Genomic DNA, 21,735 nt, shown 5'->3' with positions numbered 1-21,735 from the left:
GTAGACAAAGAACCAAAGCTTAGAGACCTTTGGTGACCTGACCATGGTTAGATCACTGTTCAGGCCCGGAAGCAGGCATGCAGCAGGTGCTGTGTGTGTTTATTTTAGTAAGTCACATTGTCTTTAAATGTGGGTAATACCATCATTTATTCAGCCTTTAGTCAGATTTTAGTCACATCTCAGCTTTTCAATTTCTTGTGCTCTTTACAGTTAGAATCTAGACTTACAGAAATATATGTCATCAGAGAATCCAACACATTTTTGTTCTAAAAAAGAAGTCAAATAGGTAGGGTAGTATACAACCTGAGTGCGAAAATCCTTATGCATTTTTTGGCATTTTGCTTTTGAAGCTGCTCCACTTATTAATCTTTCTGGGCATTTCTGTCAGCAAAAGGTGAGAAGTTGATATTTTCTCTTAAGTGTGGTGGTTGAGTTTTGGATCTGCTGGCCAAGATTTAGGCCCAACTGGAGGAGAGTAGTCTTTTGGTACTTATCTCAGTTATTTCATTTTGGGGGCACAGTAGTTGGAAACAACAAGCCTGTTACTCTTCTCAGTCATGTATGAGATTGTCAAAGCCGGGTGCCCAAATCATAGATTAGGAGGTAGCAGAGCTGATCTGTTGACTTTTTTTTCATAATGTTATTCTTGCACTCTGCAATTACATCAAAAAAAGACAGCTTTTTCTGGGTGCAGTGACTCATGCCCGTAATCATAGCACTTTGGGAAGCTGAGGCGGGCGGATCCCCTGAGGTCAGGAGTTCAAGACCAGCCTGGCCAACAGGGCACAACCCCGTCTCTACTAAAAATACAAAAAAATTAGTCAGGTGTGGTGGCGCGTGCCTGTAATCCCAGCTACTCAGGAGACTGGGGCAAGAGAATCACTTGAACCCAGGAGGCAGAGGTTGCTGTGAGCCAAGATTGCACCACTGCCCTCTAGCGTGGGTGACAGAGCAAGACTCCCTCTCAAGATAAGATAAGATAAAATAAAATAAATAAAATACCTTTCTGGATTAGGCCTTTAAGGAGAGCATTCAAAGGTTTGGTCCTGTTCATAGATTTTGTTGGAATTGAGCCCATAACAAAGGATGATCATATTCATTTATTGCCAGCAGATAACAGTAGCACTGATATTTCCATCTGTTATCGCTGCTTTCAAGCCATTCTAATGAAGTCTCCCAGTCATCAGTTTTTTGAATGAATGATGTTTTTTGGCATTTGGAAAATTTGTCATGTGAACCCTTTTGGCTGCAGGCCTTACATTCATTTTATATAGTTCTGTGCCTAAAATGGCGCCTGTAAGTATTTTTGGCAGCTAAAAAGTCATTTCTGAGAGTGAAAGGATGCTTCATGGTTTGCACCCTGGTGGGCTTTGGGCTCCTTGATTTTGCTCCTTTCCTTTCTCTTGTGGTTTGTTCGTGGTGGGCTGGCCATGCTGATTGCAGAGACAGTCTCCTTAGCAAAGCTGCTGGGCACACTTGTGTTTGATTTCTGCTCCTGGAGATGTCGTAATTGACAGTGTTGAGAGTTGAGGAACGCTGAAAGGTAGAATTCCTAACAACTCATAAAAGGTTATTTTGGGGGCATGGAGATAGGGTCTTTCATGTGGATTCAGTCATTTTAGTTTTCTTCTATACAGCAAAATAATGCCTACAATAAATCTCATTCCAGTTCCATGCGCATGATGTGACAGACATTCCAAAGGGTGGATCGTGGATTATGATGACACAGAAAACTGCAGCTTCTAGACATTACCACAGAAAGCACACAGACTTTGGAAACCAACAGACCTGAAGTCAAATACCGACTTTCAGCTTGCTCCTGTGTCACCTTTGCAAGTCAGTTCACCTCTCTGAGACCTTAGTTTCCTCATTTGTAAACCACCTAATTCTCAGGGTTGTTACGATGTTACGTGAGATTTCACATGAAAAACACCTGTTGGATCACAGGCATTCCATGTATGGCAGCTACTGGTTTTTGCCTTCTCATTGAGCTGGAATAAAAAGAGTCTCTACATCATTGGTCATTAGGGAAATACCAATTAAAATCACGATGAGATACCAGTACAGTACCAGATGGCTAATACCAAAAAACAGATAATAAGTGTTAGTGACGATGTGGAGAGACTGGAGCCCTCTTAGATTGTTGATGGGAATGTAAAGTAGTGCAGCTGCTTTCAAAATAGTTTGACGATCTCTCAACAAGTTATGTAAGGAGTTACCGTGTGACCTGACAGTTCCACTCCAGGTCTTGGAGTGGAATGTATGTACCCATTCCACTTTTCTTGGTGTGTACCCAAGAAATTAAGACATCTGTCCATGCAAGGACCTGTATACAAATGGATATAGCAGCATTATTGATAGCAGCCAAAATGCAGTATCAACCCAGATATCCATGAGCTGGTGAATGGATAAACAAAATGTGGTGCCTTCATAGAATGGAATATTGTTCAACACTAGAAAGGAATGAATTGCTGGTATATGCAGCAACATGCAATCCAGACATAAGAGACTGTAAGTTGTATGATTTTCTTTAATTGAACCATATAGCAAAGGCAAGACTATGGATAAAGATAGAAAGCAGATCAGTATTGCCTGGAGGCTGGGGTAGGAGTTGGAATTGACTACAGAACAACATGAGGGAACTCTCTGAAGTGAAGGAAAGGTTCTGAAGCTGGATTGGGGTGGTGGAGGCACAGCTGTATACCTTTCCTAAAACTCATCAAACTGTATCTTGAAAATGAGTGATTTTATAGTGTATAAACTAAAGCTAAGTAAATTGAGCTAGAACTTGGATCACCTGATCCAAGCATCATAAAATGTGATTTATATTGATAATTATGTTTTAAAAGATAGCATAGTTTTCAGAATGCTTGTGTTCAGTGGACATGAGTGGGAGCTCCTGGGTGCACATGTGTGTTGGGTCTTGCAGTGAATCCAGTCCTTTGCACTCATTGAGGACTTTTTTATTTTTTTTTATTTTTTTTTTATTTTGAGATGGAATGTCTCTCTGTCACCCAGGCCAGAGTACAGTGGCCCCATCTCAGCTCACTGCAACCTCTGCCTCCCAGGTTCAAGCGATTCTCCTGCCTCAGCCTCCCAAGTAGCTGAAACTACAGGCAAGCACCACCACGCCCGGCTAATTTTTTGTATTTCTAGTAAAGAATGGGGTTTCACTGTGTTAGCCAAGATGGTCTCGATCTCCTGACCTTGTGATCTGCCAGCCTTGGCCTCCCAAAGTGTTGGGATTATAGGCATAAGCCACTGCGTCCGGCCCATTGAGGACTCTTATGTGTCCCTTGTCTCTTGCCACAACAGCCTCTATCATCAGAATTGAAGGCTTCTTTAAAAGAAATCGCACCATCCAAATATAACACTGTGAATTTAGGCTTATGCTGTTACATTCTTTCTTCTATGAATATGTTTATTTTTACATTGTTGAAATTAAATATATATAATGTGTTTAAATTAACTATATGAAATGAACATTTTCCATGATAAACTTTCTATGAATACAGCTTTAATTGCTGACTCTGTATTTGTTTGAGTACACCCTTTCTAGCCTTGTATATTATTTCACAAACTTTATCTGTTAATTTTTATTTCATTCCTAGCTGGAGAATGTTCTTTCTTGTTAACAGTTATATTTTCTTATTTTAAATATTTTTCTTTTTTTTTTTTTTTTTTTTTTTTTTTTAAGACAGAGCTTGCTCTGTTGCCTGGGCCGGAGTGCAGTGGTGCGATCTCAGCTCACTGCAACCTCCGCTTCCCGGGTTCAAGTGATTTTTCCTGCCTCAGCCTCCCGAGCAGCTGGGATTACAGGCATGCGCCACCATGCCCAGCTAATTTTTGTATTTTTAGTACAGATGGGATTTTACCATGTTGGCCAGGCTGGTTTAAATGTCTTTTCATATCTAGTTTTCACTTCTTTTTTGGGTACTAAGTAGTCTGCATTTTAAAGTAAAATTTAATAGAGATTTAAAAAAAATAAACTTGGAGTACTAACAGTTCTGTACAAAAACTTGGAGTAAAACATAATTAGTTGACTATTTCGGTACAGAATGTATTTTCTGTTTGGAAAAAATCATCTCTAGTACCAAGTAAAACATAATTAGTTGTCAGTATTTCGGTACATGGCTTTCCATATTATTTTCTGTTTCCTATAATGTATAACAAAAAATAGAATTCTAGATGTACTACTTTATTGATCTTTTTATCTTAGCAAAATATTCCTAATTATGTTTGTCTACATTCTGATAGTAAATACCTACAAATACATCTTTTGGATGTCTTATAATTTTGTTAGGAAAACCCATTTTGAAAATGTTGGTTATTTCTAGTTTTTTAAATAACATTTGTTCTCAGTTGTTTAAACTTGCTGAAATTATGTACATTTTAAAGATTTTTTATAGATATTGAAAAACTGTCTTCTTGAGACATTTTATTTTCCCAACAGAATTATGTGATTTTTTTTTTCCCCTCATGCCCTTGTCTACAAAGGGTACTATGGGATTTTTTTTATTACCAATTTGATGGGTTAAAAACCATACTATGGTGATTTATATTTGGTTATTAATGAATATTGTCTGTTAAAATAGGTTTATTGGCCTTTTATGTTTCTTTGAAAAATTCCCATATCACTTTTATTTTTTTTCCTGTTGGAATTTTTCTTTTTCTCATTGAATCATGTGAAGTCTTTATTGTTTAAAGATATCAGCCCTATTATATTTAGATAGTTTCCTTTGCCTCTACCTTTTAAGTTTGATTACTGATTAATTTTCACCTGCTGAGGATGAGGCTTTTTACCTACAGGAATGAGGGGCCGTGAGTATGTCTCCTCCCCTGTCCTTCTGTTGAACACAAAAGCAGGTAAAGCAGACCAGCTGTTCAGAGTCTAGGATAGTTGACAGAATTTCCCCCGGGATCTGTGGTTGGGATTCATTTAAGGTTTACAGCCTGCATCCCCGGAATCTCCACGATAATGCCTCATCTCTGATTGTTATTTGCTGGCCGTGTATGAATTTCAGGTGTGGTTTCTTCTATAGGACAGGGGATCTTTTATTTCTGTTATTTTCTTAAGAGTTTATCTGCTTTCTTCCCTCTAAGAAATGGTGCTTGTGAGAAACCTCATACTCTCATCTCTAAAAAATCAAGTTTTCTTGGAGATAAGACATTCCTGAGAAACAGAATGTCCATAAACCTGGGGATTAAGTAATTAGCATTAAGGGAACTGATTGAAATTCCAGTACAGGAATTTAAAGCATGGTCGGTCCTATTTATTAATTGAAATTCAGAGACCTTGAGATAATTGCCTGTCATTGCCTGCATAGATTTTTCTCTGTGCATTGAGCAGGCTACCCCCTGCCCTCTGCTTCTGTCCCTGGTCCTGAGCATCAAGCCTGCCAGCACCCGCGAGGCTCCCTTTGTTCTCAGCCTGTGCGGAGTGTAACGAGCCCACTCTAATTGGGCTTGAGCTGAAAGCAGCTGGGATCTCATTGCCTGTGTGTCAAGTTCAGCTTTTGATGAATGCAAAAGCAGTGCGAGGCACAGCAGGGGGCCCCTCCCTTTTGAAAAAGACGGAATCCTTGGGCTGATCTTCCTTGGGGCCATCCCACCATCCTGAAGCAAACCCTGGTCTTCTGGCCCGGGACAGACTGTTGACCAAAGCTGTTGCCGCGATAAGTAACGTAAGGATCCTTACTTTCCAGAGGTCAGTGAGACGAGTCCTGTCAGTGAGCTGCTGGTTTGCAAGTTTGTCTGCTATTTATCTAAGGATCTCACCTTATCCCCTGAACTTAACAAAAGCAGAACAGGTGGAATTTAGGTAAAATCCATGTTGTTTTGGATCCTTGACCCTGCTCTCCACTCCCTCATGTCCCAGAGTCATAAGCTTCAGTTCCTACCAAGTCAGCTGTACCTGCCTATGGTGTGGCTCTGTTTTAGCCTGGGATAGAAAAGGGAGAAGCACTCATCATCAGTGGTGTCCTGCGTCCTTCCTCACTCAGTGCACAGGGAGGAGTAATTTATGTTACTATGAGGATTACTAGTGGAGATCAGCAAGGGTTTATTCTCTGGGGCTTATTTAGATCCTGCCTAAATAGGGATAACTATATTTGGGATGGCTGAACTACATCTATAGATACCCTAGTCCTTGAACCACAGGCGTCCAGAGTCCATCCTGAGCAGAGACGTCTTTTAGGCCTCTCCAGTGTGAAACGTAGATGCCGTCAAGGGAGTTGCTGCTGAAGGTTTCCTCGTGAGCCCACACCTTCTGCTGTGTTCATAGTTTGTAAGTTGTATGTTACTGTTTTCATGAGCTCTTCAAGAAGCATGCGGCTCTATGTATTGTCTCTGCTGTGCACATGGAGGGAGTATCCCACAGGCACTCAGGCAGGGCTGCTGTTTTCCCAGAGCCCAGGACAGCTTCCTGAACACTGAGGATGCCTGCTAGGTAACAGAAAGCAGTCGACCTCTCCTCACACACACAATTTCTGTTTCCAGAGATGGTTGATCCTTAAGAAATCATGGTGAAGTATCTTCGCAAAATGGGTAGACTGACTTTTCCAGAGTGGGCATAAAACCTGGAAATTCACTTTTTCCCCCGTTAGTTTCCATACATTTTTAAGGTTTTTTTTTTTTTTTTTTAGAGAGGTTTGTTCCTTTTAGGGAGATTTTGGAAAACTAAATACTGTACACATGTAAGGCATTACATATTTAGAATCTTTGTTCTCAAGAGGTTTGGAAGCATTGCTTCTGCTTAGATGATAGAAGACCACGTAAGATGAGCCTTGGAAGTTGTTTGTTCCAGAGAAGACACAGTTAGGGACAGAGGTGCTAGCTGGTGTGGGATGAGGAAACGATGCCCTAGTCTGGCCAGGCATTTCAATGCATTCAATCTCAGTTTCTTCATAAAGCAGAGAAGAGAGTCCATACTCTTACAAATGAGGAGACTGAGACCCAGACTGGCTGGTGGCGTGACTGGCAGGTTGCAGTCAGGTTCAGAACCCAGAGCTCTGGTTCTTTAGCTCCTCCTTTCCCTGTGGCTTCCCCTTTGCCCGATGACTCTGGTGCTTCCGTGTGACCCAACACGGGGCCTTCTTTCTGCCTCCTCCCACTTGCTTGTGAGGCCACATCTGCGTGCCTGCTGGTGGTTCGGAGTACTCTGAAGATACCTCTTACTTGTCCCTGGCAAACTCCCCTTTGACCACAGTTCCAGCTGTCTGGCTTTGTCCTGAGTCCTGGTGCTGATGCTGGATTTGGAGTTTGGACTTGGTAGGCAGAGACTGCCTTTCTCATCAGACTTCGACTTGGCAGCACCCATCTCAACCGTGGGCTCCTCGGGCAGGCGTGTGCCTCTCCACCTCCTGGTCTCCATTCCCATCACAAGGCTGCGTCCTCCTGGATTGGACAGGCTGACTCTGACACCTGGTGTTCAGTTAGCAAGCATTTGTTGAAGGAAAGGCTCAACTACAACTTATCAGGACTTCTGAGTCCTCATTTTGGCATTTTTCAGTTGAATAATGAGACCAGTGACTTTGCGTTCTTCATATTATCTGACCATCAAATGGAATCATGCCCTGCATTAACTGTAGTGAGATAGTGTATGTCTGTATTTTTACAATGTTGGTATTCCTCAGGAGAAAGCTACTACAAAAGTCCAGCTACCAAAAACAGTGAAGCAGTTTCCAGGATATTAGCAAATTTCAAACACAATAATTTCAACAGCAACAAAATGGAACTACAGCTTAATGCAAGGTAACTCTGTTTAAAGGTACTTTATGTTTCAAGATTTGTAGCCTTAATATTTTCTTAAGAACAGTTTTTGTAAAGGAACAAACTGGGGTTAAATTTTTCAAAATGTTTTTTTTGTGTAGCTTAATGAGAGACGATAAAAGGTTATTAGCAAGTAACTGAGCAAGAGTAACCAACAAGTAGGCAGCTGTGAAGTTAGGGAATATCCCAGAAAAACGTGGGAAGAAGAGTAGGATGGAAATGGTGCCCTTCACCCAGAAGGGCCCCCAGAAGAGTGCGTGTCTGTGCGAGTCTCCTGTGAACACTGACCTCACAGGCATCTACCCTGCTTAGTTGTCCCTGTTGTCCCTGCCCTAAAGGGAACATGTGTGATCATGTCACGATAGTCTTTTATAAATCTTTTCAGCTGAGAAGTGATTTAAAAAAATACTTTCTACTTTATTATGTGAATATGAAAAAACAATTTCAAAAGTCAAACTATGTAAAAAGATATACTCAGATGAATTTGGCTCTTGTCCCTGTCTTTTCCACTCCACTCCGCCCACCCCCCACAGGTAAGCATTTTCATTAGTTTTTACAGAGACAGATCTCTAAATTTAAAACATTTTGTTTAAGAAGTGAGCATTGCAGTCTGGGCCATATATTGCGTGGTCTTCAGTATGTCTGAAGAACAAAGAGAAGTTTAGAAGTTTTATAAAAAGGAGAAATGTAAGGGATTTTTTGAAAGAGAGTTGTTCATTGGCACTAAGTAAAGTTTTGGGGAGCTGGCAAGCCCTCTCTGGTGTGTGATGGGGCTGGGTAAGCTAGTCTGAGAGTCAGGGCAGGCAGTTTCAGCAGCCAAGCTTGCCGAGAATGACTTTTTGGAGCAGTGCTATGTGCCCTGAGTGCTTTGCCCCTCTGGCCTTGACTCTGTTAGTTGGGTATGACAAGAATGACCCAGTTGTTGTGATCAATTTTGACACTATCCTTCCTGTGATTTTTTTGAAAAAAAATTTATTGGTATATAATAATTGTACATATTTATGGGATACATGTGATGTTTTGATGTGTGCAAACTATGATTCTTTTTGTATAAAGCAGGCCAAATGTACACGTTTCCTTTTGCATCAAGGATGGCATACTGGACGTATGTTTTTGTTTTTGCGTATGCTTTTTCACTAACACCATATCTTGGGGATCATCTCACACCAGTTCTCAGAGGCCTTTGTTCTTGCTGGAGGTGGGCAGAGTGGGTTCCTCAGGGGAGCTCTCTTGAGTGCAGAAGACACTGTGCTGGGGGCTATTTTGCTACCACAAAGAAGCTGTGTGACCCAGAAGAAGACACCCACCAAGGGCTCTGGTGCCTTAATTTGTAAAGTGGTATTCCTCATATTGCTGTATCCCAGAGACAGTGTGCATTCAGATGTGTGGCATTATTTTGTCTGGTTGGAAGAAAAAGTCCTTTCTGAAATGCAGTGCATTAGTGATGGAGGTGTGCTGCCAGAGTATCAGGTGACTGCTTCGGATCTGGAAACGCTGTAGACCAAGAGGAATTGCAGAAAAGGCCACTGCAGAGGCCAGAGCCTGTCCTTGTTTCCAGTGCCAGCTGTGTGCCCGGCTCTCGCTGCGTGGCTGTGGCCTGTCTCTGAGGAGAAGCCGTGGAGCAGCCAGGCCCCAGGCAGGGAGGGCTCTTCAGGCTTGCGTTCTGATGTTCCCTGGCCTCACTTCTTGGTTGCGTGAAACTTAAGTGTCAGGTTCCAGAAATGTTTGACTGTCGGTGGCGGTGATGGAGAATAAGGGAGACCCGTTTAAAGTGACACATGGAAGGCAGGCCTGGTTTCTCCGTTTATCACAGAAGACTCTAGTGAAATGAATTGTAATTTGGGGCAGAGACCTGAAATTGCTCTTCCTTGCCAAAATAAATTGATTTCGTCAGCTGTCTGAGCTTCATTTCTTAAACTGGACAGGACCTAACCTAGTCTAAATAAAACTCATTTTCCGTTAATAAAACTAGGTCACTCCAGGCTGCCAGAGTATGCTTCTGAGTGTCTTAAAGCACATACTCCAAAATTCAGGGGTTCACATCATTTTCTTTTTTTTTTTTTTTTTTTTTTGAGACGGAGTCTCGCTCTGTCGCCCAGGCTGGAGTGCAGTGGCGCGATCTCGGCTCACTGCAAGCTCCGCCTCCCGGGTTCACGCCATTCTCCTGCCTCAGCCTCCCGAGTAGCTGGGACTACAGGCGCCCACAACCGCGCCCGGCTAATTTTTTGTATTTTTAGTAGAGATGGGGTTTCACCGTGGTCTCGATCTCCTGACCTTGTGATCCGCCCGCCTCGGCCTCCCAAAGTGCTGGGATTACAGGCGTGAGCCACCGCGCCCGGCCCACATCATTTTCATAACCCATCAAATGTCGCCAGCGTGACAATGGCACTCACCTCTCCCATGGCATGCCACTGTAGGTATGGGGCCTGTCTCTAACTCCATTCCAGCTGCAGGGCAATTGTGGCAGGAGGGGATTGCTGTCCACCTGCTGGGGCTGCGGATGGGCTAAGAGGGAGCTGATCCAGCCACCCTCCTATCGGAGGAGGGGCTTTGGGCAGGACGGCCCAGCCTTGCCCAAAGAAAGCTTTGTTTGCCGTGCCTTTGCCAGTGTTCCTGCTGCTGGGAGCTTTGCACCATAATGTTTTGAAGGTTTTATTTACACATGGGGGCCCATAAACTAGATCATGGAGGTAGGAAGTTGTGAATTTAAAACAAAAATGACAGCACGAATGGAATAATTTTAGAAAAGCCTTGTTCAGATAGGAAGAGCATCTCTGCATAGAGAGCTCCCTGAGCAGTGGGGATGCTGGCCTGCCTCACTTGCTGGAGGTTTGTGAGAGCCTCCAGGTGGCATCTGGCCCCTGCTCCGATGCCTGTGCACACTCACCTGCCCTGCCCTGCACTGTGGGGCTGGGCCCTGCCTCTGGGATGTTAGGAGCTGGACTTAACCTGGAAGGCCCAGGAGAGGCTCCCATTGTCTTTCCTTGTTCCTCCCTTCTCTTCCTGCACTCTCGTGAGAGGGCCAGGAGTGAACTGTAACTGATAGCATCTGGCACACATAGGTCGGAGTGCGGCTTTAGCATATTCTGAAATATACAGCTCTGGAAATGCTAAATCTATTGGAGATGTCTTTCTAAAACAGAAATTGGGGGGCAGTGGCAATCTTTGCACTGCTTTATATCTAGCATTCTTGTGTAATCTGAAGTATCATACCAAGTACATTTTAAACAGTGGATTGTCTTTAATTTACCTTTTTAATAAAATGCTGACACTCAGTGTATATAGAGATATGAAAGCCTACGAAAAAATAGAAAAACAGATGTTTTAAAGAAATAGAAAGTCATGAGAAAGGGGGCGGCTCTCCCTGTAATGCATTGTCTGCCCCGATATCCCAGCTTTTCATGGGTTAAGCTGTATCCTCTCATCCTTCTTTGCTGCCTTTGTGAGAGCTACTCAGCAACATGCAGATTCCTGAGTGCTGATAAACTTTTTCTTGCTTCTATTTGCAGTGCACGGAAGCCAAAAAGCATTGCTGGTATTTTGAAGGACTCTATCCAACCTATTATATGTAAGTATTTGCACCTTTCTGTGGTTTCATTCTATGGCCGTACCTTTCTCTGGGAATTGTCTTGCTAAAGGTCTGGGTGTGGGATGGGGAAAGCCTGACGTGGCCCAGCCTCTGCTGCGGTGCCAGGCCTGCCTCGCTGGGGGATCAGCAGGTGACCTCACCGTGGTGTACGGCCCACTCAGACCAGTTGCACTGAGGACAGCCTGAAATCCTGTGCCCTGTTCTGTGATGCAGGTGAGCTCACTTGTGAGTGTTTAAAGGGGGTGAGATGTCTGTGGAAGGCAAATATTATATTGGTGTGTACATATTTTGTTAGGCAAAGAGAGCAAGAATCATAGGAGCAGACTTACGACCTTGAGCAGGACAGGAAACAGTCCTCAGCGGAGCCACTGTGACAGTGTGTGTGTGTCTGTGCATGTGTGTAGGAAATCACAATAATCGCCTGTCTCTGAGGCCTCCTCCCCAGAGAGCTGTCATCACAGCCTCTTGTGGCTCTTGGCTCAGAGGGGGTTATAATCCTTCTGGTGCCCCCTCGGTGTCTGCCAGTCTTTCTGTAATGAGGACATTGCTGCATTTTCTTCGTGCGGTTTTTGTATGTTTGTAATATCTGCTGTGGTAACCACCAGCCCTGTGGAGCCACCTGCCTTGGTGACCATATTAACTCTCCAGGTTATCAGTCACTGTTTTTGATTCTGTTTTGAAGTTCCTTAGGTATTGAGTGGAATGCCCTAACCAAAATTTCCCAAAAGCTCTATTATTTTTAGTATTGAATTTTGTAAAACCTGAGATTCTTCAGGCATATATATTGTAGTCTAGCAGAAGTACTATATATGGATAGGAGATATATAATAGGAAAAAGGGTTATTTTTTAATCTGCCAAAACATACATTTTTCTTACCTATCATTATTACTATTATTTGAGTTGGAGTCCTACTCTGTCACCAGGCTGGAGTGCAGTGGCACAATCTCAGCTCACTGCAGCCCCTGCCTCTTTGAGTTCAAGCGATTCTCGTGCCTCAACCTCCCTAGTAGCTTAGATTACAGGCGTGTGCCATCACGCCCAGCTAATTTTTCTTTTTTTAGTAGAGACGGGGTTTCACCCTGTTGGCCAGGCTGGTCTCGAACTCCTGTCCTCAAGCAGTCTGCCCGCCTTGGCCTCCCAAAGTGCTGGGATTAGAGGCGTGAGCCACCTCGCTCAGGCTCTTACCTGTCATTCTTGAGGAGCCCGGTGTATGAGGGAAGGGCTGTGTATCTGTGAGTGGGGGGTGAAGCACAAGGAAGCTGGCCATGTTCCTCATCTTGGTTTCATACTGACAGGCAGGAGTCAATGTGCCCTATGGTGTGGGGGCCCTGGAAGGAAGCCTCTGCAGCTGCAGAAAGACAGACCCCACTTGGAAAATAAAGCAGCAGCGTAAGGACTTGGGCTCTAATTACAGAGTTGTCAGGTTGAAGAGAAGTGGTTGTGGGATAACAGGAAGAGAAAATATTTTGGTTCTTCTCAGCATAATGAATTTTCATCAGTATGGTTTATTTCCTCGTTCGGCTTCTTGCGCAAATGTGGACCTTTCGCCTCCTCCTGTGTGCTCTTCCTTAAAAACCTGTTTCTCCAATTGTTTTATAGGTCAGCTTTGTCAGAGTTTGGGCATCAGAGGTCATTGCTGTTCTTGTATTGACTTGTTCATTTGTTCTTTATTCATTCACTTGTTCCCTGCATATTTTGAAAGTGTTTTGCATTGCATTGAACTGGAGACAGGGAATACAAAGACAAGCCCTGCTTTTGTCACTCAGGCCTGTGGCCCAGTTTCCTTTCGTGCTTTTCTCTTCCAATGGTGGGGAGAAGGATCCAGAGCTCCCTAGGTGCACTGTCCAGAAAAATGGAAAAGTGAAGTCACCATGAGAACATGAAGCTCAGTGTGAGAATAACAGCAGGTAACAGTTATTAAGTACTTACTCCAGGCCCCGGCATTGTCCTGTGCCCTGTACATGAATTAAGGTCTTCTGATCTCATGATGCCAGGAAACCCCAGCCCCACCCACTAGTCTTCTCTGTTCTGCCTCTAGTCTTTCTGTTTCTCCCCTCTCTTCCCAGTGTCCTCACCCAAATCCAGATCTGCGAATGTCCCTCAACCATTGCTGAAACTTTCTAACTAGTCTCCTTTCAACCTCTTCTCCCATCCAGTTCTCACGTGTTTCTAAATTTCCATGTCACTTTTTTGCTTAAACTATCAGGAACAATGTCCTTTTAACAGTAGACTTTCAAGAGAGTGTCTGGCTTTATCTTCCTTCTTTCTTGTGAGTCTCATGAGGGCAACAAGTTATAAATACTTGGCTTCCCAACAAGGCGTAGGATAGTGCCCGGCACACAGCGGCCATCCTCGATGTTGAGCGGATACATTTCCTTGCAGTTCCCACCATGCAGTCAGCAGCGCTGACCCACGTAGGGGACCTTTGATCATTCCCCGGTTCTCTGAGCCTCTTCTGACTCAGTTCCCTGTCCCCATAAGAGTTTGTTCCTTCCCTGCTGTTTTGGCTGTGAGAGAGTGCTGATAACACCAGCAAACTGCACCACGCGGCAAGTGCTTCAGGATGGGGCCATGGCCTGTGCATTCTGTAACCCTGCTGCCTGGCCCAGTGCGTGGCACCTGATGTTTGTCATCATGTTCGTGCATATTTGCTCTGTTACTTTTTTATTTAATTGAGGTGAAATTCAAAGAACAGAATTAACCATTTTAAGGTGACACGTGCAGTAGCATGGAGCACTTTCCCCACGTGATGCGGTCCCCACCTCTGTCTAGTACCAGCCTTCCCATCCCGCTACTCTGTTGTTTACCAGCTCTGTGACCTTATCAGCTGCTTCCTCTATGAGATGTGACTGCAAATTCTGACCTGCCAGGTTTGAGGCACAGGGCTTGCACATGACCAGTGCAGAAGTCCTATAAGAACATAACCTACCCAAGGCCAGCTCACCTCTGTGTTACATATGCTCATGAGATGAGTGCTACAGACTCAGTGTGCCATTTCCCTGCACATGCGAGGGACCACAGTGTCTTGACACAGAGGTGAACCCAGTGTGGTGTCAAGGAGAAAGTTGTTTTTTTGGGGCCAGCCAGCACACATGGGGTGGCTTGTCCAATATCCTAACCAGTCCGGATATTTAATACTCAAAAACTGTCTTCTCCAAAGCTGTCTTCTCTGCTGTCCATCAAGTTGGGGTCATGAAGCATTTTTCTTAAAGGGGAATGAATAGAAATTGCTTAGCTGTATTCTACTCATTCCAAGCTTGTCTCGCTCAAGGAGAGATCTGCTACAGGCAAGAGACGGTAGCTACACCCCCACTGGAAGTGCTTGACCTGCAGGAGGCACAGCTGCCCTAGAGTTAACCTTGAGGGCTACGTTATTGTTGATCTCTGAAGCCCACTGTGGTCTCTGCTGCCTTGGTGCAGAAGGCAGTACAGGTACAGGAGACTCACATCTAGCCCAGGCTCGCCCTGCTGCCGGGTGCCTCGGCCAAGGGGGATGCAGGGAGGGAGGCGGGCTGCCATTGCACACTGCTGCCAGCCTGGCCTCTGAACACATGGCCGGCGTGCAGGGTGCTGTCCTGGGGATGGTGACGGCTTCCCTTTCATCCACAGGTGTCTGTGGAGGGCCCACGACGTGTCAGTTGTGTTGCGTTGTGGTGTGCAGGACAGGGAAGGTACCTGTGCCTCAGGCAGCAGTGGTATAGTCACGTGAGAGTGACTAGTCATTTTTGAAGCATCTTCAACAGTACATTAAAAAAAACTTAAATTAGGCCAGGCACGGTGTCTAATGCCTGTAATCCCAGCACTCTGGGAGGCCGAGTGGGGCTGATCTCCTGAGCTCAGGAGTTCAAGACCACCCTGGGCAACATGGTGAAACCCTGTCTCTACTAAAATCCCCCCCCAAAAAAATATTAACTGGGCATGGTAGCACAAGCCTGTAGTCCCAGCTACTTGGGAGGCTGAGGCGTGAGAATCGCTTGAGCCCCAGAGGCAGAGGTTGCAGTGAGCCACACCACTGTACTCCAGCTTGGGCTACAGAGTGAGACTCCATCTCAAAACAAAACGAAACAAACTAACAAACAAAACCTTAAATTATAACAGATCTCATCTAAAAAGTACATTTCCAGTATATTCTATGTTTCATTTCATCTGGGTAAAGTGCTAAGATTCTCCGAAATAGATATTCCTTACAAATATGTTTACTCGAAGTGACATCCTGTTTTGTTAGAGGTTGTTTTTTTTCCTTCCCCTGCAGAAAATATATATTTCAAACAACACCTCTGTTTTGTGAGTGTAACTCACCATGCAGAATGCATTGAGGAGGGAACATCTAGGTTGCAAACTTGTTTTAGGGATTTTATTCCTATATTTGATAATCTGATTTCATTTTGTCTCACCGGAAATGCCAGGTGGCAGCCGCCTTCTCCCTACTCTGCCTGTCCCTGCATTTCATTCCAGTGTGCTAGTTAGTAAGCTAACAGAGACTGATCTCTTTTAATGAAATGTAGGTTTGCTACTGTAGCTACCTAGACATAAAAAATTACTCTCACCTGTTCTGATTTCTTTGTGCTAAATGATCTCTCTCTTTCTACCCTATCCCTGCGTGAAGGTTTGTTTCATTTCCTTAATTTGATATTTTTCCATTGTTGGTCTGGGAGACTGTGTATTACATGTATAAACAAGATATACTTATTGTTGAAGAAAAAGACCCTTCGGGATCTGAACAGAAAAGCAACACATTCCTGTTCCCTCCAATAATGTTTCCCCCTTTACTTCCCTTCACTACCTGCCTTTCCTGTTGCAAGCTGCCCTTCCAAGAGCTCTGAATTAAAATGTGCCTTTCTGTGCTTTGGTTCAGGGCTTACTAGGTGTCTCCTCTTAGTAACGTGGTTTAAAAACAGCAAGTGGCTGTGTGGCCTCAGCAGCTTCCACCCCTTGGCTTGCATTCTATCCTCGAGTCAAGCTTCTGCTCGGGCCTCGCTCCCTCAGCTCCTTTGCCAGCACGGCCTGAAACAGGGGCCACTGTGTGAGCTTCCTGGAGCCCAGAGATGAGAAGATAAAGGTGGGAACTGACCGAGGAGCATGTCCTGCAGGATCCAAAGCAGCAAACAGCACACTTCCCTCTCAGTCCAGAAAAGTGCTGCCGACTAAGGTGGCATTTGTCAGAGAAGAGCCTAGACGCAAGTCCACGTCCGGGAGCTCATTCTGATGTCCAGGTGTCTGCGGGCAGCACTGAATCCTCCTCATCAGGTGACAGGGAGCTCCTGCCTGTCACAGAGTCTGTGCCTGCTGCTTCTGTGGCGCAGAGGGGAAGTGGAGTGGTTTGGGAGGAGGTAGCTCCAGGTGCTATTCAGCCTATGGCTTCAGTTCTCTTTAAAAAGGCGGGGTTGTGGTGCCTGCTGCACTGGGTTGCTGTGCAGTATGAATACTGCTGTGCATGTGAGATACAGAGTAAGGACTCAGTCACTATTTGGGATGCCTGTATTCTCTGTGATATTTGCAGTTTCGTTTGGCAGATTTTAACACTGAGCTTGGAGAAAATTGGGAGTTCTGTGTCCAGAGGTGGCTGATGGGTCCCCTGATTTTACCTGGGGACCTCTGCCCCAGGGCACAAACTCACCTCGTTGCCGGGCATGCTGTTCCTGACACTCTGGGAGGCAGCCTGTCCCAGCCCGTCTTCGATATCTGCCAGTGGTTACCTGGGCCTTCCTCGGTGCCTGAGTTGACACCACCACCCCTTTGTGGGTAGTGGGAGGCCTCTTGGGTCAGGAGCAGTGACTATAAGAAACGTCACCCTCTCCACTAAGATTTCCAGCCCAGGTGCTCCTCAGCCCCCCAGAGGCCACCTGGCTCACAGCCGCCACCCCTAAGAGGACTTGGTGCACAGAAGAGCAGAGAGAGGGCGGTGGCTTGGGAGGCAGCAGCAGGCTGGAGGTGACAGGGCGTGCCTGTATACCAGGGTGTGGACAGGGACCTCGGGAGGCTCTTCCACAGCTGACAGGTGCAAGTATGTCACACAGGGTCCAGGGCTTATCCCACAGGAGGCAGAGCCCATTCCAGTAGCACTGCACAGCCGCAGCTCACCACAAGGACAGCTGAGACCTGCCCACTTCTTTGCATCTGCCTTTGCAGCAGGACAGAGCAGAGGACGGCCCCAAGTTGTCCCAGACTAGCTGAGACACAGAGTCTGCCAGATACACAGCCTGGGAATGCAATGGCTGACATTTGTGGAGTGCTTGCCTAAGCACGCTACGGTGTCATCTCCAGAGAGCTGGGGATGAGGGTCCCTCTCTGCAGCCCATACCCCTCTTTGGTGCATGGGTACCATGCTCCTTCACGGCACTGCTGTTGCTGAAATAAAACATCTGTGTGTCTCCTCCCTAGACTGGGAGCCTGTCTTGCTGATTTTTATACCTTCTGTGCTAACACAGGTCCTGGCCCATAGAAGGCCCTCAGTATACCTTTAGTAACAGAGACAAATGGTGGCCTAAGGAGGGTTGGAGACAGAAGGAGTGATTCTGAAAGCTGTCTTTGGGGATGGAAAATATTTAAGGGACTGGAATTCAAGAGATCATCTGTAGACCAGCTGTGCCATCAGGTTGCTGTGGGATCTTGGGCAAATGTCCAACCTCTCTGGGCCCCAGTTTCCTGTGCTAGATCACCTTCAAGGTCTCATCCCGCTTATTCCACAGCACTCTGGCTGGCTGCTCAGAATAATTTATAGCTTAGAGAATAAAAGATGAATGGCTGAGCAGGCATGTGTGTTGTAGCAGAGACAAGTGACAAATGGGAGATGGATTTTAGCTCATGAAGGGCCCAGCCTGCCTGCCAAGTACAAAGCGACCACCTCATGTCTCCTTCCAAGCCAGTGAGTCTTCTTTCTCCTGCAGGTCTTGGTACTGACATGATGTTGTGAGAAAGGGCGCTGCTTCCAGTCAGGCACTGGGGTGGATCTGGGAGCCTGGCCTCACTGGACCAGATCTCGTGGCTCCTTAGACATATCAGGTGCTTTCTGACAGTTACCCGGACTTCAGACGATGACTTTTTCATGTGACTTTAATAAGCCAGAGAGAGCTGACGATTTAGATGTGCAAATTTCTTGTTACTGTATATTGAAATGAATCTCTGTCCCCCAGAAAATTGAGGATGGGTTCGAAATGGTTGAGTATTCTTGACTGGACACCAATGATTTAAAAGTGAAAATAGCCCTGTGGCCCTTTGAAGAGCTGGGAGGAGGAAAAGATTTGGCTCCGAAGTTTTACTTCACTTACCTCCGTTCTTGTAGAATGCCAGGAAACCCTAAGACCATCCTCTTCTAGTTTTACCGACATGGCAGCTGACACCAGGAGATGCGGTCTCCCTGGGCCTGCAGCATCTTTAGAGGTCTTTTGCATGACTGGGTCACATCTCTGGCTGCCACATGGATGGGGCAGAGCTTCAGGGTATTTGGGTTCGGGGTGTTCTGTCTGCTCACTTATTTTAGTTTTTCGTTCAGATCTAAGTACCATTGAAGGAAAGAATGTGGGGAAGCTTCTCAGAAGTCAACTCCACTAAGACGATAGGGAATTCACACACCGCCAAGCTCAAAGGAGAGCATGGAAGGGAAAAAATGGACGGTTGCATGTTGTCAAACCGCTGGATAAAGGGAAGATAGGATCCATGAAACAGAATTCAGGAATATTATCGTCAGTGTCATGCCTTACTGAGTACCTGTAATTTCCAGAGCGCTACTAAAGTGGGAGGGAGCTGGTGTGTAGGGATGATGGGAAGTTAGGGATGAGGGAGGCAGGGCCTGTGCTGGAGGAGCCCAGGGTCCAGGGCTTGTCCAGCAGGAGGCAGAGCCCATTCCTGCCAACGCTATCGATTTTGACCAGGCTGCTTTCAGGCCCTATTCCCAAGTCTCCTATTGGAGTGTGAAGCTTCTTTTAAAGTGCTTACATTACCCTGTGTTGTTGGCTGCCTCTGGGTTCATTTCTCTGCTGTGAATAATTAATGCTGTGAGTGGATGAAGTGCTGTTCACAGGTGTCAAATCGAGATCCAGAGACAAGGTTGGCAGAGCCAGCACCGCTGGGCTGCTTTACCTTCCTGCTAGGAGCGCAGGTGCCAGAGTCAGTCCCAGGCTCCCTGGACACAGGGTCACCTCTGGCCAGCAGGCACCCTTTATGGCTCTGCAAGCAGACTCTGAGCCTGATGGGGAGATCCGTCTGTGCAGAAGTCAGCTGGACTCCTTTGCTGAGCTCTCCTCCCACAGCACTGGGGCCTTCCAGGATGCATGGAAGACGGCAGTAGGGGTGGGGGCGCTTCCCTGGCTGAGTGCTCCATATGCCTGCTGCAGACCCTCACTGTTCTGCCATCAGGAGATGGAGCACAGTTTTCGGGTTGCAACCTGGAGGGGGCAGATGTTCAAGAGCAGAATTTCTTTTCTCTCAGTTCTTAGATTTATCAATGAAGATTCCTGGTGTAAGTTGAAGACACCTTCTCTATAACAGGGAGAAATTTTCACTGATGATCTTCTGCTTAAGCGCTTTAGACCCCTAAAATGTGACCTTGATTTCTCTCTCTCTTTTTTTTTTTTTTGGAAATGGAGTCTCACTCTTGCCCAGGCTGGAGTACAGTGGCACGATCTCGGCTCACTGCAGCCTCCGCCTTCCAGGTTCAAGTGATTCTCCTGCCTCAGCCTCCTGGGTAGCTGGGATTACAGGCACGTGCCACGACGCCTGGCTAATTTTTGTATTTTTAGTAGAGACAGGGCTTCACCGTGTTGGCCAGGCTGGTCTCGAACTCCTGACCTCAAGTGATCCGCCTGCCTTGGCCTCCCAAAGTGCTGCGATTACAGGTGTGAGCCACTGCGCCCAGCTGAACTTGATTCCTTTTAACTATACATTGTGAGTATGCTTCTAAATCAGTATACAAAGCCCCTCATTCTTTTTGATAGTAGCAGAATATTTCCTGGGGATGCCTCATCATTCATTTATACAGGTAGTGCCTATATTTTGGAGTTTTTGTTTTGTTTAACTGTTGAAGGTTCTCAGTTCCTTGTCTGTAATTCTTATAAACCCAGAAAATCTGAGACAGGTCTCAGTTAATTTAGAAAGTTTATTTTACTAAGGTTGAAGACGTGCACCCATGTCACAGCCCCAGGAAGTCCTGACAACACGTGCCCAAGGCAGTCAGGGCACAGCCTGGTTTTATGTATTTTAGGGAGACATGAAGTATCATCAATATATGTAAGAAGTACATTGGTTTATCCAGAAAGGCAGGGACAAAGATATTTTTCTTTCACATTCTAAAATTTTAAGCTATGCTCATAAACAAATTTTTAATAATTCACTTGGTAGCAAGAACATATTTGAACAGACAGGCTATTTATAGTCTTTAAAAATTCCATTTGGTACGATGTTTCATATATTTTAATGCTGGCCATATTATATGGGGTAAATTTGCAGAAATTGAATTGCTGAATCAAAGCTTATGCTTATTTTATATTCTACTAAATACTGTCCAGCTGCTCTCCCTGAGGGTCATCGTGATAATAGGCTGTCATTGCCTGGGAGCACCTGTTTCAAACTGTCCCCACCGGCACTATGTTAACATTTTAATCAGTATCCTTTGTATGCTTTGAGTTCCTACTAATTAATGTATTGTTCCCAGCTTTGCTGAGTTGCCTTTCTGCTGCAACATCTCTTCTGTTTAAGTCAAAACCTTTACAAGGTTCCGAAACCAAGGTGGATACCTGGGCTCTGCATAGAGGAATGAGATGGGGTTGCTCTCAAGCTCGCGTCTGGTGTAGAAGATAGAGGCCTCTAACAGTTAACCACAATATTGCACATGGTGAGAACTGTAGAAATGGGGGTCCTGCCAAGGGAGGAGCAGGACAGATCGGGGAGAGCAGGGGATGGTGTTGGGAGAGACCTCACAGGGCTGATCTTTGAAGCAGCACGGAGCAGTCAGAGAATTTGGGAAGAGTGCAGGCATGGGAGCATGAAGGTGCAGGGTACAGTGGGGACCACGGGGCTGGAGTCCAGGGTGCCTGGTAGATGGCAGGAGATGAGATGGGAAAAGGAGGGAGAAGCCTAGCGAGAAGAGTCTCAAATGCCGTCTGAGGGGCTGAGACTCCCTCCTGCGTGCAGCATTGTGGCAGGCCAGGTCTCACCAACACAGGCCTCCATAACAAGTGTTTCAGTACGGACTGAGTGGTTAAGTTAAATATTAAAAGCTAAAAAAAGCCAGTGCCCTTATATAAAGGCTGGGATGTAACAAAAGCCCACCGGGAGTTTTGCCTAGGCCTTTCCTGGGCCTTAAAGCATGACAAAATAACGAAGGAATTCTTAACATGACCCATTTAGGATTAAATAATTTTTTTTTTTTGGTGTCTGA

At 45.5% G+C, this 21,735-nt stretch overlaps 1 protein-coding gene across 3 annotated transcripts in view; it reads left to right on the top strand.

The window, feature by feature from the left end:
* VOPP1 (VOPP1 WW domain binding protein) overlaps window positions 1–21,735 on the top strand; it is a 104,778-nt gene that overhangs the window by 40,074 nt on the left and 42,969 nt on the right. For 2 of the 3 annotated variants that reach the window (XM_050783537.1, XM_050783538.1), the window contains exon 2: window positions 11,280–11,338. In XM_050783537.1, the coding sequence (XP_050639494.1) occupies window positions 11,280–11,338 (59 nt within the window). Of the gene's footprint in view, window positions 1–4,643; window positions 7,753–11,279; window positions 11,339–21,735 lie in introns of those variants that run through there. The other variant, XM_050783539.1, reaches the window with a different exon arrangement.

The sequence above is a fragment of the Macaca thibetana genome, chromosome 3, assembly GCF_024542745.1.
Source record: "Macaca thibetana thibetana isolate TM-01 chromosome 3, ASM2454274v1, whole genome shotgun sequence".
In the NCBI taxonomy this organism is placed as follows: Eukaryota; Metazoa; Chordata; class Mammalia; order Primates; family Cercopithecidae; genus Macaca; species Macaca thibetana.
This window is presented reverse-complemented; position numbering and strand designations above follow the sequence as displayed.